This window comes from Marmota flaviventris, chromosome 9 (genome assembly GCF_047511675.1).
Source record: "Marmota flaviventris isolate mMarFla1 chromosome 9, mMarFla1.hap1, whole genome shotgun sequence".
Taxonomy (NCBI): domain Eukaryota; kingdom Metazoa; phylum Chordata; class Mammalia; order Rodentia; family Sciuridae; genus Marmota; species Marmota flaviventris.
In genome coordinates this window covers 11,477,393-11,497,015 of record NC_092506.1, presented here as the reverse complement: position 1 = coordinate 11,497,015, position 19,623 = coordinate 11,477,393, and the positions used below count along the sequence as shown (strand labels likewise).

Sequence of the window (19,623 nt, the reverse complement as noted above, 5' to 3'; positions counted from 1 at the left end):
ACTCCAGAATCATGGACATTTCTCCTGCCTGCAGGATCCTGAGCCTACCTCCCACCTCTGGATTGTGCCAGAGATCCCGGATATGCCCAAACGTGCCCTCACTGCTACAGTAGAGGGGCTAAGGCGCCTGCTACCTCGAGTGGACCCAGGAGCCTTTCCCTCAGACTCATTCTCACGCAGTGAGGCTCACTAAAGGCCAGACAGGTCTGCTGGCACCTCAAATCCTCGGAGGACAGTTGCCTGAGTCCTGCCATTCTTCTGGCAGGCCCTGCCCTGAATACCACTTGGCCAGAGTGAACTCCACACAGCTCACCTGTAGGTTTGCCACGACCTCCTGCATCTTGGGGCGGCTGATATCCAGGAAACTCTCAATCAGGTCACCATCAATGAAGCCCGTGGCAGGTTCTGTCTTTCTCTCAGTGTGAAAGGATCTCCAGGTGGACAGGTGAGTTAAGGAATGTGTGTTTACCTGGAAACACCCCGACAATCATCCCCACTTTTCAGCAAGACCACAATCTACAATGACTGCCAGGACTGAATAGGAAAAAACAGTTTCAACTGAAACACATACTGCTTTTTGGAACTAAAAGAAATTTTTTGTCTAATCCAATGGTTCTTAATTGGGTAATCTTAAAATAAATGTCTTTAAAATATAGGTCAGGGATTAGCACAAAGCCCTAACACACATGGGTATTTTTTTTTACAAGTACTCTAGGCGAGTATGAGGTACACACCTGGTAAGAACCACTTGTCAAGTCTAGCCCCAAAGCATCACGGATGAATACGCTGAGGCTCAGTGACACAAGAGGCTGCCCAATGTCCTACTTATTAGCAAAAAACCAAGACACCTACTCCCTCCTTGGGCCAGACTCAGAGAGGAGCCCTTCCACCCCACCCCTGGAGAGGACTCTTGCTATCTCCACACTAAACAAACTTCCAGCCACATCTGGGCTCTGCGTGTGCCTGCAGGACTGACCCCGGAGTCCCAGCTTCTTCACTCTCCTCTGTTCTCCTGCTGGGATCTCCGGTGCCAGTGAGAGCTGCCCTTCGAGAGATCCCTGAGAGGAGACACTCCTGTGCTGTGATCTGAACTGTCTGACCCCCAACCAAGAAGGCCAGAGGCAAACAGTTGAGAAACATGAGTCCACCTTCTCATGACCAGCTGTACCTGGGTGATAAGCACGTGGGACTCATGGTGCTATTCTTTACTACTATGTATGTCGGAAATTCTCCACACAAAAAACTAATGATGGGGCTGGGATTGTGGCTCAGAGGCAGAGCAGTTGCCTTGCAAATGTGATGCACCAGGTTCAATCCTCAGCACCACATAAAAATGAATAAATGAAATAAAGATTTTTGCATCCATCTATAACTTAAAAAAAACTAATGAGAAACAGAAACATAGTCAAGACATTCCCTGAAGCAGCTCAGAGTAAGCAGCTCTTTGCATGTGCTGGGATGTGCTTCCCAGCATGGGGAGGGCTCACAGAGGATATAAAGAGTGCTCGATCTTGCCCACACTTTTGATGACTTTATTGAGGCGATTCTGCATGTCCAACAGGAGGTTGTACCAGCTCTCTGACAGTGAGGTCACCAGCCCTGAAGGAGGAAGAGGGCAGTGAGCCACACAGCAAGCACCTTCTAACCAGGGCAGCAAGCCAAGCACCAGCAGGAGGGACATGTTTGCTGCAGCCTCTGGTAAACTCCGGGTCTGTCTACTTGCCCTCCCAGGTCCCGCCAAATGGCAGTCCCAGGAAAGAAGACTGTGTAGGAGCAAAGCCCTGCAGGGGTGACCTTACCGATCATGCCGTTGACCGTGCCAAAGAGCACAGAGCCCTGTGTGGGGGTGGAAGTCTCGCCCAGATTCTGCATGACCAGAGAGCCGTGGCAGAAGACGTTGACAAACTCTCCCAGGTGGAAGAGCCCGACCTCTTGCAGGTGCTGCCGCTCCTCATCGGTGGTGGCGGCACTGAAAGGCGGCATGAGAAGTCACTACTCAGACCCATCTCCCTCATGAGGCCGGGGTACAGAACTACCTCAGTGAACACCCTGTGCTGGGCATCCTGGGGGGCCCCTCTGAAGAGGCCGGTCGGCAGGTCCATGCGGCCTTTGATTTTCATGAAGGAAATTCTACCCGTCAAGAGCAATTGAGCCTGAAGTAGCATCTGATGTCCTCAGCCCCACAGACCCAGGGCTCCACCCTGCCCACCAATCTGCCATTGTCACTCACCTGTCCTTCTGACACACAAACAAGTTAAAGGCATTTTCAGCCCCCAGGAAATTGTCGTCATCCAAGATTTCCACAGCACTCATCCAATTGGGATTAAAGTCTCGGGCAATCTTAAAACAGATGAGATGCAACATGAAATGTAACTGGAGTTTGTATGGAATCCAATTCTGGGACTTGTCTCTTTTAGTCAGAAGCCCAGACCCTACTCTGCAGAATATATAGCCCCACGTTTAACAGTTGCCCTAGAGATTTCGCCCAGATCTGCAGCCAACACAGGCTATTTGGTTGCAACTTTACAGAGATGGAGCCTACTTGAGTTCTGGTTGTGGGGGGTGGAAGGTCCTCAAGAAATACTTATGGATGCAGAACATATGCTCAGGGAACATGTCCCTGCCCCAGCTGGGCTTAAACACCTTCCGCACCAAACACCAGAAGGGGCTTCAGCTGCCAGTCTGCACCCCAAGCACCCCCACTACCTCTTCGAAGTTCCCCTCCATGGGCTTGTATGCGAGCAGCAGCACTGAGCGCATGAGGTCGCCCACCAGGATGAAATCGCCCTTGGTCTTCAGGTAGAGCGCCATGATGTTGTTGTAGTGATTGCACTCGGTGCGGAGCTCCTTCTCTGTGGTCCACTCATAGAGCCGCACCTGGAAGGCACACGAGCCTCAGCCTGGGAGCCAGGTCCTTGGGTGCCTGTTCCCCACCAATGCTCCACTGCAGCACTGCATCCCGGGGGGCAGTGTGGGTGGGCACCTGTCTGATGTGGCACTGGACGAACATTTTTTATTTTAGTTTTTATACTGCTGAAATAGGAAAGGAGGGCAAGCACATCAAACAAAGAATACAACATGTCCTTTACATGAAAAAACAAGCCCACGGAAAGGAGACAGCAGTGCCGGTGTAACGCTACGGACACAGTGAACGGGACATCTTGTGTTCAGTTTCCTCATCGGAAAAGAAAAAGAAGAGGCTGTGGCTCAAGTTAAAGCATTCGACTAGCATGCGCGAGGCACTAGGTTCAATCCTCAAAACCACATTTTTATATTTATAAAATAAAGATATTGTGTCCACCTATAACTAAAAAATAAATATTAAAAAAAAAAAATTCCAACCACCTCTGAACCCTTCTCAAAACTCATACATTCCTGGAACTTTTTCATATGAACCCAACAAGTAGAGAAAACTGAATGGGAAAGTCCTACAGCAAGCACTTCCAGTAACTAAAGGAATCTAAAGAACCAGATTCTGTGGCTGCCCACTACTATCCTCCAGGAGGTTAAAAGAAACCCTATTTTTCTTCTCCATTATAATCTTTCTTTAATTTCAACCACAACTCCAAAAAACTGAAGATGGTTTATAATCAGCAGTGAAGGGCAGATAACTCAATACAGCTCCGTGCTAAGGAAAACAGATTCAAGTTGTCTGAGTGGACAGGCCTTCCCTGGCAGGTCCTTCAGGGCCTAAGTCATCCTGCATGGCCTCTGCATATTGAGGAACTCCTGAACAGAATACACTAAGCCATGATTTCTCAAGCGATGTCCAAAGAACCCCAACTCCTCAAGTCATTTGTTGTAATTATAATTGCTACCACAACTCCATTCACGGGTCCCCCCAGAACACCCATCTTCAAGTAATCCTAGCACGTCTGGACCTCCATACTCTAGCAATGGGAGTAAGGAAGGCTCCTCAGAGCTCCACAGGCCCTGACAACACCCCACCCATCTCCCTCTCACCATCTATCATGGAGACAGTCAAGACCAAGGTCAGACCCATCAAAAGCTTGACTCCCATTCTCTCCCCCAAAGACTCATGAGCTCTGCTGTCCAATATGGTAGCCACTACCAATGTGGCTAGTTCAAGTTCAGATGTACTATGAATATAAAATATACTCCAGATTTTGAAGTTTTAGTATGAAATAATGTAAAGTATCAAGTTATTTATACTTGTTATGGTTTGGATGTGAGGTATCCCCCAAAATCTCATGTTTGAGACAATGTGAAGGTTCAAGGGAAATGACTGGGTTAGAATAATCTTATCCTAATTAGTGAATTAATCCCCCATAGGGATTAACTGGATGGTAATTGAAGTAGTAGAGTGTGGCTGGAGGAGGTAGGAATTGGGGCGTGACTTTGGGGGTACATATTTGTATCTGATGAGCAGAGTCTCTCTGCTTCCTGATCATCATATGAGTGGCTTCCCTTCACCACACTCTTCTGTCATGATGTTCTGCCTCACCTTGAGCCCTAAGGAATGAATCCAGCCTTGTAGAGACTTCTGAAAATGTGAGCCCTAAATAAACTTTTTCTCCTCTATAATTGTTCTGATTGGGTCCTTTAGTCACAGCAGTGAAAAAGCTGACTAAAATAATGATGACATGTTGAGACATTTTAGATAGTGTTAACTATATTATTACAATTAATTTCACTTACCATTTTTGGGAGGGAAGGGGTACTAGGAATTTAACCCAGGGGCAACTGACCACTGAGCTATGTCCCCAGCCCTTTTTTAATACAGGGTCTAAGTTGCTTTAGGGTCTTGATAAATTGCTGAAGCTGGTCTTGAAACTATGATCCTCCTGTCTCAGCCTTCCAAGCTGCTGAGACTATATGTATGCATGCACCACGGCACCCACCAGCCTCAACTGCTTTTTATATTAATGCAACTGATAGAAAAGTTAAAATTCATGTGGTATTTCTATTGACCAGGAACACATGAGACATCTCCTGAGCTGACTGCCCATCCCACTCTTCCCAATTCTGACATCCATTCACTATGCCTTCTGGAACAGTCATTAATCAAGTGTCCTTGCTTCCCTTGTTTACCTCTTTCTCTGGCCAGTGCCCTTATCCCTCCAATTGAAATGTGGCCCTCCCACTGTCCCTCACTCCACTGGCCTAGAAGCAGGATGGTCTTCCATGTTCCTCCTCACCTAGTAATTTCAGATGTGTCCCCTTCCCCTCTCCAAAGACCCCAATTTTGAACTTTATATCACCAGACTATAGCACCGTGTCCCTTGGAGCAGCCACTTGGACACTCACACCACCTTAGGGCTCTCTCCTACAACATGCCCACAATTCTTGATACTTTACTTTCTTACCTTTCTGCCCTCTTTCCCACTCATCTTGTCCATTTATATGATCACCATTTGAGCCTGTCATTAAAAAGAACTGCCCCTGCTCCTGAATCTCGTGTCCTCAGTTGCCAGGCATCTGTCATTATCCCCACAGCTCTAGAGATTCGCAACTCCCATACCCCCTCTCCCTTTATCACATTGACCAGACGAAACCTGCTTATGGTCAGTCAATGACAGGAGAAGGTGAACAACCAGCCAGGATGACTGTGCTCATTTTAAATTCAAGACTAACTGAGAGGAAGGGGTCTCCTACCCTGCTCAGTAACGTACACATCCCTAGTCCATTCGCTTCTTTGGTCCTTAAACAAAGAATCCACAGCCTCTCTACTCTCTCAAACCTCCAGCACCTCCCACAAGCAAGAGGGCTTCCACATGTCCCGACTCTGCCATCTCAGACCCACATGGTGTACCACATCCCACCTCCTCTGCCCATTCAAGAACGAGACTTTGGGGGTCAACCTACCAGCACGGTGTAGCAGTATGTCCCATACTGAAAAATTTAAAACAAAAGCTTTCAACCGGACATTTCCCTCTAGTCACTGACCTCCTTACTCTCTCCTAAGGGGTTTTCTATACTCGCTGTCCTCTCCTCCTCATCCTGGTTGAACCCACTTCAGTCAGGTTTCCACCCCACCATGCAACCAAGAGAGTTCTGATCATCACTACCGACATTCATGTGGTTAAAACCAATGGTCAACTTCCTTTTTTCATTTTTTACAGTACTGGGGATTGAACCCAGGAGTGCTCTATCACTGAGTTACAACCCAGCTTTTTTATATTTTTATTTTGGAGACAGGGTCTTGCTAGGTTGCTGAGGCTGGCCCTGAACTTGTGATCCTCCTTCCTCAGCCTCCCAAGTCACTGGATGATAGGGGTGTACCATGGCACCCAGCTGAAACCAATGGTCAACTCAATGCATGTTACCTGACTCCTGGCAGCATTTGCAATTTGCCAGTTCTCTCCTGCTTGAAATATTTTCATCCCACGGCTTCCAGAAACTGTTTTCTCAGTGCTCCTCCTACTTCACAAAGTCATCTTCTCTGTACCTAGATCTTTTGCAAGCAGGAGGGTACCAGGGCTGTTTCCCTTGTCTACCACTTTCCATGAAGGGGTGATGCTAAGAGATCTAATCCAGACTTCTCACTTAAACGTCCCCTAATAGCTGCCATGCTACTTTCCAGCCTCCCTCTTCCTTTGATTCCAAACCTTTCCATCCCAGTTACCTGGGTGACATCTCCACTTAGTTACCCACTGGGATTTAATATGTTCACAACCAAATGTCTGGTTTCACCCTTCAACCCTGCTCTACTCACAATCTTCCCTGTCAATCACCGGCAGCTCCAACCTGCCCGTTGCTCAGGCCAAGATCCTCATTCCTGGCCTCTCGCCCTCATGGGTTTTTTGTTTGTTTTATTTACTTCAGTGATGCTTGATTTTTCATAAAACAATGCAAAGCAAGCCAATTTTTGTTTCCAGTAGTTAAAAGCACCCTTTAAAAAATTAAAAGATTAGAATATGGATCACACGGAGCTGTTTTCTTTAGAAGCACATAAGTAAATGAAAATGCCACAAGGATATCACACGCACATCAAATCAGCTCAGGACAGGCAGGGGGCAACAGGGTCCACCTGTCTAGATTCATCCTGGCAGACATTCACTATAGGGGAGCAGTTCTGCCTTTGGGCATGAAGCAGGTTACAGAGGTACATGAGGTATACAAGACTCATAAGACGCACATCTATGTTAGAGCACCAACAACATTTGTCTTTTTTTTTTTTTTTTTTCAGATGGTCTCACTGTGTTGTTCAAGCTGGTCTCAACTCATAGGCTCAAGCAACCCTCCCGCCTCAACCTCCTGAGTAGCTGAGATTACCCCAATCCCAGCTTTCACCCCTCATCTTCAATGCATCAAAGCTCCCCCATCCCATCTTCATAACATGCATAATCTTATTTTTCTTTTCCTTTTGTGGGGTCTTGCTATGTTGCCCATGCTGAGCAATCTTCCTGCCTCAACCTCCCAGATGCTGGGACTAGAGGTGTGTGCAACACACCACATTTAGCATCTGAATACTCTTTACTTTATCCCCTGGTCCCAGAACCACTGACTGACATCTGGATATGACAAGAGCCCCCTGATATTGCTTTGATCCTTGGTGCCCTGTGGCCTTGCCAAAGAAGCATAAGGTATATAAGACTCAAGAGATTTCCACTACCCTCAGAATAAAACTGAAAATCCTTTTTTTTTTTTTTTTTTGCATACTGAGGATTGAACCCAGGGGATGCTACATGCAAGTCCCCAGGCCTTTTTGTATTTTATTTTGAGATAGTCTCACTAAGTTACTGAGGTTGGCCTCAAACTTATGATCCTCCTGCCTCAGACTCTCAAGTAGCTGAGATTATAGGTGTGTGCCACAGCACCCAGCTAGAACCACCAGCCTCCCAGAATGTGCCAGCCCCTTGATGCCTTTGACTTAGCTCCCCGGACACCGGGCCTACTCTTACCTGGATGTCTCAGTCATCTCCCTCAGATCCAGACAGGGCTCCTCCCTCCCTCTGTGGAACCTGTCCCAGTGTGATGGCATGCAAGAGACCCTCCTGACTATCTGCTAGGAAAAAGGACTCCCACCCCCATGGCCCTCCCCCAGCCCCAGCCCCCTTTACTTTCACTATATCGTAGCTTGTGTATCTATTTGCTCTCTTAAGCTCCAAAAGGGCACCTCTCTGTCCATTTTACTTATAACCAAATCCCAACTACAGTGCCTGGCATGCAGCAAGTGTTCAACTGGTATTTTCTGAAGGAACAAACTGACTAGAAACTTCTGATCTAAAGTATTCAAGTAACACTTCCTTACTTTCTGAACCTTTTTTTTTTTAAAGAGAGAGAGAAAGAATTTTTCAGTTTTCACTGGACACAACATCTTTATTTTATTTATTATTTATTATTTTTTATTTTATTGAGGATCAAACCCAGCGCCCCGAGCATGCCAGGCGAGCACATTACCGCTTGAGCCACATCCCCAGCCCCTACTTTCTGAACCTTTAACATGCTATGATTCACTGTGACCCTCCAAGGCAAAAGGGTTCCAGGACACAGCATTTTCCCAATTTATTTCACTATAAAATTAAAAATGGTTTTTAAACAAAACATGAAGTTGTACACCTTAAATATGTATAATTTGTTTCTTGATTATATCTCAATAAAACTCAAAGTTTTTCTTTTGCAAGGGAGAAGGTAAAGTCATGGCAGAAAAAGAAAGAAGTGGAGGGGCTGGGCTTATGGTTCGGTGATAGAGCGCTCGCCTCATGTGTGCGTGACCCCTGGGTTGGATCCTCAGCACCACATAAAAATAAATAAGTGAAATAAAGGTATTGTGTTCCGCTACAACTTAAAAAAAAAGAAGAAGAAGAAGAAGAAGACGTGGAATATTTTACAGCACTAGTATTTCAAGAAACATGGTAGGATAATATGGTTTGGCTCATGATGTTCACGTGGATTTCATGTTTTTTTGACACTGAACACCGATTTCCGGGGCTACAGCCTTGTTAGTCCCCTCAGCACTCAGGATCTGATACACTTGGTTATATGAACCAAGTGCAGTAGCCAGGTGCAGTGGTGCACACCTGTAATCACAGCGACTCAAGAGGCTAAGGCACAAGGACCACAAGTTCAAAGCTAGCCTCAGCAACTTAGTGAGACTCTGTCTCAAAATAAAAAATAAAAAGGGCTGGGGATGTGTCTGAGTGCTTAAGCACCCTGGGTTCAATCCCTGGGGTTCTTTCAAAAAAATAAATTAAAAAAAAATTATTTAATAGAATATATACACACCACACACACACACACACACATATATATAAACCAATTGCAATGCCTGTCTCTGCTCCCCTGATTCCCAACTCAGAGCTCCGTCCTCCATTCCCACTAGTTTGCTATCCTCAAAAGCCTATACATACACGAGCCCCAGGTAAACTTAAGGGAGAATGTTGTGCAAACATGGTGTGCAACCTGAAGTGGTGTGGGTCTCACCGTGCTATTGATGCTGGCGAGCAGCTTCCCGTTAAATTCCACCATGGAGTACACAGCCCCTTTTACTTCCTTTTCAGCCACAGTCTGTAGTTTTCCTGGGAAGAAAAAGGAGTTTTCATTCTTTTATGAGAGCCCACTTTACCTCATGTGGCTAGAGCCACTCTGGTTCTAAACCCCTTGCCTGAAAAGCAAGAAACACAGAATCCATATAGAGAGAGGTGAACCACCCCCTAGAGGATGAGCCCCACGGCAGTGTGCAGTGATCCAGGGAAGTATGCAAGCCACCTCCCCCCTGTGAAGACCAAACTTCATCTTGGCCTCATGGCTGGCTTCTGGGCTGATAGTTAATCTTTACAAACATCTAGGGTAGGAGTGGTGAGAACAGGTGCAGAGAAACAAATGCAAAGTGCTGAAGCTGGAAGGGAAAGAGCTCCTAAGTGCTGGGGCAGCCAAGAGGAAAACCAATAGGGGAGTCTCGACTCCTACTCCGGCCACAAGATTCTCTCACCCACAATTCACCCGACCCCCTCTCTTCCACCTCTCAAAACAACAGACAAGGGGAGAAACCTCAGCTAGACTTAACTGTGCCTGTGCCCTGCTCACCTACTCTGGGATTCAGTCAAACAGTCAACTGCTCGAGAGGAAGAACAGAGCGCCTCTTCTTGGCTTCTAAGCCCAGTTCTTCTGTTGCTTAACTGAGGCTGAGACCTCAACAGTCTGTCCCTTCCCGGCACTTCACATCCTTCAGAAGTGGGAGTTGGGGCCACTTACCATCAGAATACTGAAAGACGACAATTCGACCCTGCTTGGGCTCTGCCTCTTCAGGATACACCATTGCTGTGCCCACAATGAAGTATGTGTTGGGGTCTTTGCCCAACTTGCAGGAGACCAGGCTGAGTGCATACTCATTCTGTAGAAACTGGTGGGCGTGAAGCACTAAAAGGGGAGCACAAGAGCAGGGCCTGGCTGATGTCCCCTTGCCCCATCTCCACACACACAATCCCATCTTTCCTTGAGGCTGGTGGCTTACGTCATGATAGAACACTAAAGTCTTCTCAGGCTACCCATCTCCCATCAACCTAAGTTGAAGAGAGGGTACCCAGCGCTCCACACTCACAGCAACTCCCAAAGGCCCACCCCCTTCCTCTCCTTCTAGGAGGGTCTTCTACACAGTCAGGCTCTGGGGTTTTTTGGAAGAGCTCAGTTTAGGGAGGATGTGAGGAGGAAAAGACAGAGCTCATTTGCACCTTCAAAGGTGTGCTGGTCGATGATAAGGAGGTTGTGCACCTCCACCTCTTCTCCAAAGGAGGTCTCATGAGGGGCAGTACTGCTGGAGAAGAGCTTGCTGGAGCTGACACTGCTAGACAGGGCCTGTGAACAGAGAGAAGGCACATCAAGAACCTCATCAGGAAGGGATCAGTGAGATCAGGGAACAAGGCAGAGACTGAACAAGGAGAAGAATGGGCTGGGGCTAGCTCAGTGGTAGAATGCTTGCCTCACATGCACAAGGCCTGGGGTTTGATCCTCAGCACTGCAAAGCAGGGGTAGGGGGAGAAGCTAATGGCTGGCAGAGTGAGTGAAGCATGACAAACAGTGCTTCAGAGAAGATGTTGGAACCAATGACAAGAAGAAGCCAGTTTATGTATGCAACTGACATTCTGGCCCAAAACCTAAAGTCATCAAACATCATTAAAAAACAGTTGATGCTGCACGGTGGTGTACGCCTATAATCCCAGGGGCTTGGGAGGCTGAGGCTCGAAGCAACTCAGTGAGACTCTGCCTCTAAATAAAATACAAAAAAAGTTGAGCAACCCTGGGTTTAATCCCCAGTACCAAAAAAAAAAAAAAAAAAAAAAAAAAACCAGGATACTACAAATCAAGAAAAGCTGAAGAGGAAAACGGGTGACCAACAAAGTGACAACGCCACCATCTTCAACAGGAAGAGCAGGGAAGCACTTCAAATGAAAAAATAATGTAAAGATCTTCATTATCAATTAAGAAAGGAGGTCCTGTCAGATATGTGGCAGGAAGAAGAGAGAACAAGCAGCAGAAAATGATCCACTAAGCCAATGATGTGCACCTCTAGTTTTTCTACTGTAGTCATTTTACAGATGGAAAAAACTGAAGGCTAGGCTTGCCCAATCAAGTCACATGACCAGCACTGACCCTCAGACCAGTTCTATCAGAACCCTCCCGCTCTTGCCTGTTATACCATACTGCCAATGGAGTCATCTGACTGAGAGGACAACAGGAATTGTCCCTGTTGCAAAGTTATCAGGCAACAACCATGTTTGCTTCTCTTTTGCAGCAAAGGAGTGAATCCAGAGGCACCCTACCACTGAGCTACATCCTCACCCTTTAAATTTTTTGTTTCCAGACAGGATCTCACCAAGTTACTCAGGCTGGCCTCAAAAATCACCATCCTTGCCAGGGACAGTGTTTCACGCCTGTAACCCCAGCAGCCTGGGAAGCTTAGGCAGGAGGATCCCAAGTTCAAAGCCAGCCTCAGCAATTTAGTAAAGCCCTGAGCAACTTAACAAGATTCTATCTCAAAATTTTAAATAAAAAGGGTTGTGGATGTTGCTCAGTGGTTAAGTACCCCTGGGGGTTCAATCCCTGGGCACCGAAAAGAAAGAAAGAAATTGCCATCCTCCTGTCTCAGCCTCCTGAGTAGTTGGGATTACAGGCGTGTGCTGCCACACCCAGCTAGCAACCATTTTTTATAATGTTTTACTGGAACCAGCTAGGCCCACCTGTTGCCTTTCAGGCTACAATGACAAATGTGAGAAGCTAAGACTGACACCATATGACTTGCAAAGCTGAAAACACCTCCCATCTGACCCTTTGCAGAAAGCCTGCTGGTCCCTACCATCATTTCTTTGTCTGCTGCCCTCACCTGGGTGCTGGCACTGGGCCTCAGGGCAGTTGTGCCTCCACTTGTGTCTTGAACTTCAATGCGGCTGGAGAGGACCCCAAAGCACTGGGACACTTCCTGATAACAGATCTTCCTGCACAACAAGTACAGAACAACAGGGCCACTCAGAAAATCAGAGGCGTTCTCCACCCACTCCCGGCAGTTCCCACGGCCTGCACTCACCTGGGAGACTCGTAGAGAGGAACCGTGCGAATGTGCAGCTTCTGGATCTCATCGATGGTGCCAATGGTGAGGGTGCTATTGTTGGCCAGTGCCAGGCTGGAAAGAAGGGTCTGGGTTTAGATTGAGTAGACCCAAGGAAGGGAAGGATTCCACGAGGCAACTCCACAGAGGGAAGAAAAACAAGGTAGAATTATACCAGCTTACTCTAGGGCAGGGTCTCAACCTTGATTCTGCTAAAAATTACTTGGGGAGAGTTCATTCCGATGCCTAGTTCCACCCACAAGACACTCCTATTTAACTGGACTGGATGGGTCTGGGTTTAGATTCTTAACAGTTTTCTATGTGATGCTGATGTGAAGCCAAGGTTGACAAACCAAGTGCTCCTGATCTAAGCAGGACAGTGATTCTCACACTACCTTGTGTACCAGCAACGGCTAGCTGCAGGGCTCTTGCTGCCACCAACCTTTACAGTTCTTTTTTTCTTTTGGTGCTGGAACTCAAACACAGGCCTTCCTCTCTACCACTGAACTATAACCCCAGCTTCAGAATTCACATTTGTAAGAAGTTCCCAAATAGTGCTGGCTTTGGTTGGGGATACCCTTAAGAAACCCTGCTCCAGAGGAGTACATGATGATGCCTGAATCTGGGGTTCTGAAGTTTAATCAACTGAATCACCTGAGAAGTTTTCTGAAAATATATATTATACAGTTGAACCTCAGATCTACTCAATCAGACTCCAAGAAAAAAAGATAAAGCTCTTTTTATTTGTCTACGGCACCAGGGATGGACTACATCCAGGGCCTCACATATCCTAGGCAAGCACTCTATACAGGACATTATCACCCCAAATCTGTGTTTTTTGTTTTTTAAAAACTTCTTAATGTTTCTAATGGACAACCAGAAGTGAGAATCTCTGCCTTACACTTCCCACCACAGCTATTTACTAATTTTGACACTAGGAAAAAGCTTGAACGGAAGGGTTTGAAGACAACATGATGACCTCAATCAGTGGCTCGTGCTGAAGAAAGAAAAAGAGGCTCACCTGTCAGGGTAACCATCTGAGTTGAGGGGACACATGTAATTCACTTCCTTGAGGTTGACATTGGAGAAGACCAACTTGTGGTTGCTGCTATAGATGACAGTGGGCCGGTCAGAGCAAGCAAAGACGTTGGTGGTAGAAAGAGAACGGAAAGTCCTCAACACTGTGGGCTGGGTGCCCAAAGTCACCTTCTTTCGGTCGCTCAACAAGCCTACAGAAAGAATGGCATCAAGATCCAGTGAAAAGGAAAGAAAACAAGACAAACCGCTGGGTGGGAAGAAGGTTCAAAGCAGAGGCCTGAGGCCAAGAACTCCGTGTACTCAACACTCCCTGTCTGGAAGAGCCCCTCACTCCAACGCTCTTCTTACCTGTCTCAATGTTGAGCCCAAAGTAGAAAAGGGCTCCATCTCCCAAGGCACAAAGGAGGTAGTGGCTACTCTCAAAAGTGGTCATCAGGATGGAGCGAGGAATGATCTCTGTAGGAAAGAGGGACATTAAGTTTTTGTTCCACATTCCAAGTGATCCCACCCCAAGTCACCAAATGACATATACCTCCACCCAGCATCTCCTTGTGCAATAGTTCAAAAGAAGGCAGCTTCAAGATACGGGCAGAGATGTCTGTCCAGAGGCCAATGGCACAAAGTGGGGATAGTCCATTGCTGTCCCCTAATGGGGTGATGTCCAAGCAAGCCACCTCATGTTCCATCTCTGTATGGCTAAACAAAAAGGAATATGGCAGAATAAGGAAATTCAAGAAAGAAAGCAGTCCCAGAGAATAGGGGAGGAAACAAGTGACAAATCACACACACCTGACCTGTCGGAGCTCTTGCGGATGGATCTGCAGGTAGTAAAGGGCCCTCCCCACAGCAACCACCACCTGACTGCTATTGCATGAGGCCACGCTGATGTTCTTGCCCTGAGGTTCCTTCCACTCACTGACCAGAGCTTTGGGCTCTTGAGAGACCAACCTCACAGATGCTGAAGTGATCTAGAGAAACAGCAGCAGTGGAAAGGGGTCAATGTTGCACTTGTAGAGACCTAATAAGCTACATGAGATCTCTTCTGCCCTATCATCATCCCTCAGTAGCCACAGGGGACTGGGTCTAGGACCCCAGCGGGAACCAAAATCTGCAGTTGCTCAAGTCCCTCATATAAAATGGTATTTGTATATACCTACACACACTCTCCCATATACTACAAATCACCTCTAGATTATTTATAATTCCTAAAACAACGTCAATGCTATGTAAGTAGTTGCTATATACTTTGTTTAGAAAATGAAGACAAGAAAAAGCATCTGTACATGTTGAGTTCAAAAGGCAATTTTTCCTCTCAAATAAAATTTTCAGTCCAGGGTTAGTTGATTCCATGGATGCAGAACATATGGATATGGAGGGCTTTCCCCACATTCTTCCAATGTTTAATTACCACCAACATTTTTGATGCAGCCCTGAAAGAGACTGCCTTAAAGCTGCTTACAATCAAGAACTATGTAATGTTTTGAACAGCCAACAATAAAAAATTTAAAAAAAAAAAAAAAAGCTGCTTACACACCAGGATGGGTGGATCCTATTTCACTCAAATGAGGCTTGCTAGAGTAATGCAAACTGCATCCTGGGAAAAGGTATCAATGGCATCAGTCTGTGATGACTAGTCTAGCAGTTTCTTTCAACACCAAAATGAGACCTTCAGGATATCCAAGTTCTTAACTATGCAAGAGTCATTAAAATTACTTGAAGGTCCTTAGTGAAGGTCACAAACTGTATTGTAATATGCATTTGCTTGTTTTGGTGCTGGGGAGCAAACCCAGGCTTTCATGCATCTGCTCTGCAACTGAACACCACTCCGAGCCCCTGAAATATATTTTACAATTTTATTTTATCACTGAAATTAAACAAAAAAGTTGATAACATTGCATCTATTGATTTATCTGGGCTGTCATGACTGAGTTTACATTTAAGGATAAAATAATAGGTAAGTAGGCTGATGCCAGCCTTCAAATCAATTCTTATATACCAGGGACAAAACAAAGACTTATTGGGCTCATTTCACACTTGGTCCACTTGCCCTTTAGTTCTTACTAGTATGTCACTGCCAATTGGCTAAGAGGCAAATCAGTGGATAAAAAGATGGCATCGTTCATTAATCTTCACCAGGAAGACCCTGACTCTAACCACAAAAACAGAGAACAGTTTAAATATCAAGGAAAAAACTAAAAGCTGTCAAGTCACTCCACTCCAAAAGATGGCTGGGAGGTGGGAGGGTGTTCAGAAATCAGGCTCTTGTCGATAAATGCCAATATCTGCCCCATGTCACAGACACATTTCAGGTAAGGATAAGCACAGAAGAAGAGCACTGGTTGTGATTAACATGTGCATGGGGCTGCCAATGATCATGTGGATGAAAGCATCATAATTTTTTGTCTTTCTTTGTGCTTTCAGTATTCCAAATACACATGTATCAGAATTACAATAGGGAAAAAGTTTGATGGTCTCAGAAGATAGAATACAAAGTGCTAAAATAGGACCCAAACATATATAATTGTGTGGAAGAGATCCCATCAATAAATACAATACTTGTACAATTGTGGAAGAAAAATAAACCTAAGAGGAGCAACCATGAAGTCAAGAATTGTTATTTCTGTTGGGCACAATGGCATACACCTATAATCCTAGCAACTTGGAAGGCTGAAACAGGAGAAATAATGGGTTCAAGGCCAGCCTCACCAACTTAGTAAGGCCCTAAGCAGCTTGAGGGGACCCTATCTCAAAATAAAAATAAATGAAAAAGGCTGGAGATATAGCTCAGTGGTAAAGAGACTGTAGGTTCAGTCCTTAGTACAAAAAAAAAAAGTTGTTATCAGGTGATATCTGCCCCCACCAACCTGAATTCCTCCATTATTTTCAGTGTCATAAAAACTGATGGTTTTAAGCCAGATACAGTGGTGCACACTTGTAATCCCAATAGCTAGGGAAGCTGAGGCAGGAGAATCATATGTTCGAAACCAGCCTCAGCAACTTAGTGAGGCCCCAAGCAACTTAGTTGTTAACTGGGAAGAAAAAAGAAAAATGGGAGGAGTGGCTAGGGATGCGGCTCAGTGGTTAAGCGCCCTGGGTTCAATCCCAGGTACCAAAAATAAATAATTTTTTTAAAAAAAACATAATGGTCTTAAAATCCAGTGGTACTCTGTACTGCACTCTAGACAAAATTTAAGTAAATTACCTTCCTCAGTCATTACCTGGATAAGCTGCTGATGAGCCACATTACCACAGAAGAAAGTCTGCTGATCATCCACAAAACCCATCAGTTCAGTTTCTTCCACCTCTTCTCCATTTAGCATGAGAACTCTGCAGCAGGACCAAAGGCCTGAGTTAGTCTGGGACCAGCTTACCCACCTCACAACCTTCATCCCAGCGCCCAAAACTAGAACTAGAACCATCCTTACCGTGTCTGACCAACAAAAGAAAGCACCAAAGTGTCATCAGTCTCTCGGTTGGGGTCAGACCGCAGCGGCCATAAACCTGGAACAAGGAGAAAGGATTAAAAGACACACCACAGACCAATGCTCAATTTGCATACCTAAGGGAAGGACAGCCTGGCTCACATAGGAGCAAGAAAGTGGGAGTCAGAGTCCTGAGCTCAAATTCCCTTTGTGCTTTTCTGGCTCTAAGATTCTGAAGAAATCAGAGATTTTTAAGAACTTTTTTGAATTGGGACAGGTGGCTCACACCTATAATCCCAGGTACTTGGGAGGTGGAGGCTTGTGAATTTGAGGCCAGCCTGGGCAACCTATTGAAACCTCCATTTCAAAATAAAATTCTAAAATGGGCCAAGGATATAGCTCTGTGGTACAGTACCTGCCTAGCATGCAAAAGGCCATGAACTCAATCTCCAGTACCACAAAATAAATTTTTTAACTGTTTTGAGCCTGATATTTTATATTTATTTGTTTTTGGTACTGGGGACTGAACTCAGGGGTCATTACCACTGAGTTACAGCCCTAGCCCTTTTAATTTATTGAGACCAGGTCTAAGATGTCCTGGCTGGCCTCAAATGTGTAATCCTCCTACCTCAGCCTTCTAAATCACTGGGATTACAAGCGTGCGCCACCACACCTAGCAATATTTTACATTTTAATTTTAGACTGGGTAATATTTTTCCATGACTCAAAGTTAAAATTTATTTTTAGGCTTGGGAATGTAGTTCAGTGGTAGAGCACTTGCCTAACATGTATGAGGTCCTAGGTTTGACCCCAGCACCCCAAAAAGATGATTTTTTTAAAAGTTCACAGAGATGTCTCACCGCCATACCTTTCCAACCCACCCCCCAAGGTCATCCCTACCCATTTTTCATCTAGCCTTCTAATTTTTTTTTTTTAATTTAAGGAAATAGGATAAACACTATTACAAACAAATACAGACATAATATACTATCACTGTTCTTTTTACTTAACAAGCTATGTTGGAGCCCTTATGAGAACACAGCACTTCTTCATTTTCTATCCCTACACAGGAAAATTAGACAGATAGACCCATTTATTAACAAGTCTTCACTGACACTTTCTCAACATTGTGCTCTAACATATAACACCATAAGGAATGAGCTTGCACCCATGCCACTTTGTACACATGAAGGTCTGTGGAGTAGCTTCTCAGAACTGGGATTGCAGCTAAATCACAAAAATCAACTTTCTTTTTTTTTTTTTTTTTTTTTGGTGGTCCTGGAGATTGGACCCACAACCTTGCACATATTAGAGAAACACTCTACCACTGAACAATATCCTTAGCATTTTTTTATTTTGAGACAGTCTAAGTTGCCTAGGCTGGCCTCAAACTTGCAATTGGCTTCAGCTTCAAGCCTTCCAAACAGCTAGGATTACAAACATGCATCACCATCTGTGCCTCAAAATATAATGCTTCATGTTAACACATTTCCTTCTCTAGAAAAGAATGGTATGGTTGCTTGCATTTTTTTGGACCAAGAATTGAACTCAGGGGCACTTGGCCACTGAGCCACATCCTCAGCCCTATTTTGTATTTTATTTAGAGACAGGGTCTCACTGAGTTGGTTAGCGCCTCACCATTGCTGAGGCTGGCTTTGAACTCGAGATCCTCCTATCTTAGCCTCTCTAGCCGCTGGGATTACAGGTGTGCGCCACTGTACCCAGCTTGCTGTTTTTTGGTTGTTTTTTTTTTTTTTTTTAATGGTAGATGGACACAATACCTTTATTTATTTTTATGTGGTGCTGAGCATCGAACCCAGTGTCCCACATGTGCTAGATAAGCACTCCACCACTGAACCATGTCTTCAGACCCTGCTGCTTACTTCTGATTTGCATTTTTCTTATGTGACGCCTGTTACCTATCCACACATATCCTTTGCCAATTGGGGAACAGAAAATCTGGTAATTTTCTTTGTGAAATTTGTTATAAATTAGAGAGACTGGGCTTTTGTCTAAAAGATGAACCACAACTCTTGTATCTGTCATTTCTTCTGACTCAGCTTGCAATGTTTTCTGTTTTTATTTGCAGAAATGTTTTGATTTTTTGTAGTTGAATTTATTGACCTTTTTAGCTTCTGTATCTTGATACACAGTTTAAAAGACATTCCCCATTCCAAAATTATAAAGGAATTCACTTTTTCTTCTAGACTTCATATTTTATTTTTTACATTAAACCTATTTAGCTTCTAGTAAGGTATATAATGAGCAGTAGATAAAACAGATAAAATTGTGGGCTGGGGATGTGGCTCAAGCGGTAGCGCGCTCGCCTGGCATGCGTGCGGCCCGGGTTCAATCCTCAGCACCACATACAAACAAAGATGTTGTGTCCGCCGAAAACTAAAAAATAAATATTAAAAATTCTCTCTCTAATATTAAAAAAATCAATCAGATAAAATTGTAACCAAATTTATCATTTCAGAAGTGACTACCAATCATCTCTATCCCACTGAATCGAGATGCCACCACTATCATAAAATATATTTTCACATGCAATTCTATTTATGGACTTTATGAATCTTCTATGAGATTTTGTCTATCCATGCACCAATAATACACTACTTTTTTTTTTTTTTTGGGGGGGGGTGACAAGGGTACCTC

At 45.0% G+C, this 19,623-nt stretch overlaps 1 protein-coding gene across 1 annotated transcript in view; it reads right to left on the bottom strand.

The window, feature by feature from the left end:
- Ddb1 (damage specific DNA binding protein 1) overlaps positions 1 to 19,623 on the bottom strand; it is a 31,748-nt gene that overhangs the window by 977 nt on the left and 11,148 nt on the right. Inside the window, exons 11-26 of the mRNA XM_027944139.3 lie at positions 16,969 to 17,044; positions 16,762 to 16,870; positions 14,333 to 14,511; positions 14,076 to 14,239; positions 13,892 to 13,999; positions 13,527 to 13,734; positions 12,485 to 12,580; positions 12,284 to 12,395; positions 10,635 to 10,758; positions 10,159 to 10,323; positions 9,388 to 9,482; positions 2,707 to 2,877; positions 2,231 to 2,340; positions 1,800 to 1,969; positions 1,497 to 1,599; positions 314 to 437 (exon numbers count right to left, since the gene is read on the bottom strand). Coding sequence (XP_027799940.1) covers positions 314 to 437; positions 1,497 to 1,599; positions 1,800 to 1,969; positions 2,231 to 2,340; positions 2,707 to 2,877; positions 9,388 to 9,482; positions 10,159 to 10,323; positions 10,635 to 10,758; positions 12,284 to 12,395; positions 12,485 to 12,580; positions 13,527 to 13,734; positions 13,892 to 13,999; positions 14,076 to 14,239; positions 14,333 to 14,511; positions 16,762 to 16,870; positions 16,969 to 17,044 — 2,114 coding nt within the window. The remainder of the gene's footprint in view (positions 1 to 313; positions 438 to 1,496; positions 1,600 to 1,799; positions 1,970 to 2,230; positions 2,341 to 2,706; positions 2,878 to 9,387; positions 9,483 to 10,158; positions 10,324 to 10,634; positions 10,759 to 12,283; positions 12,396 to 12,484; positions 12,581 to 13,526; positions 13,735 to 13,891; positions 14,000 to 14,075; positions 14,240 to 14,332; positions 14,512 to 16,761; positions 16,871 to 16,968; positions 17,045 to 19,623) is intronic.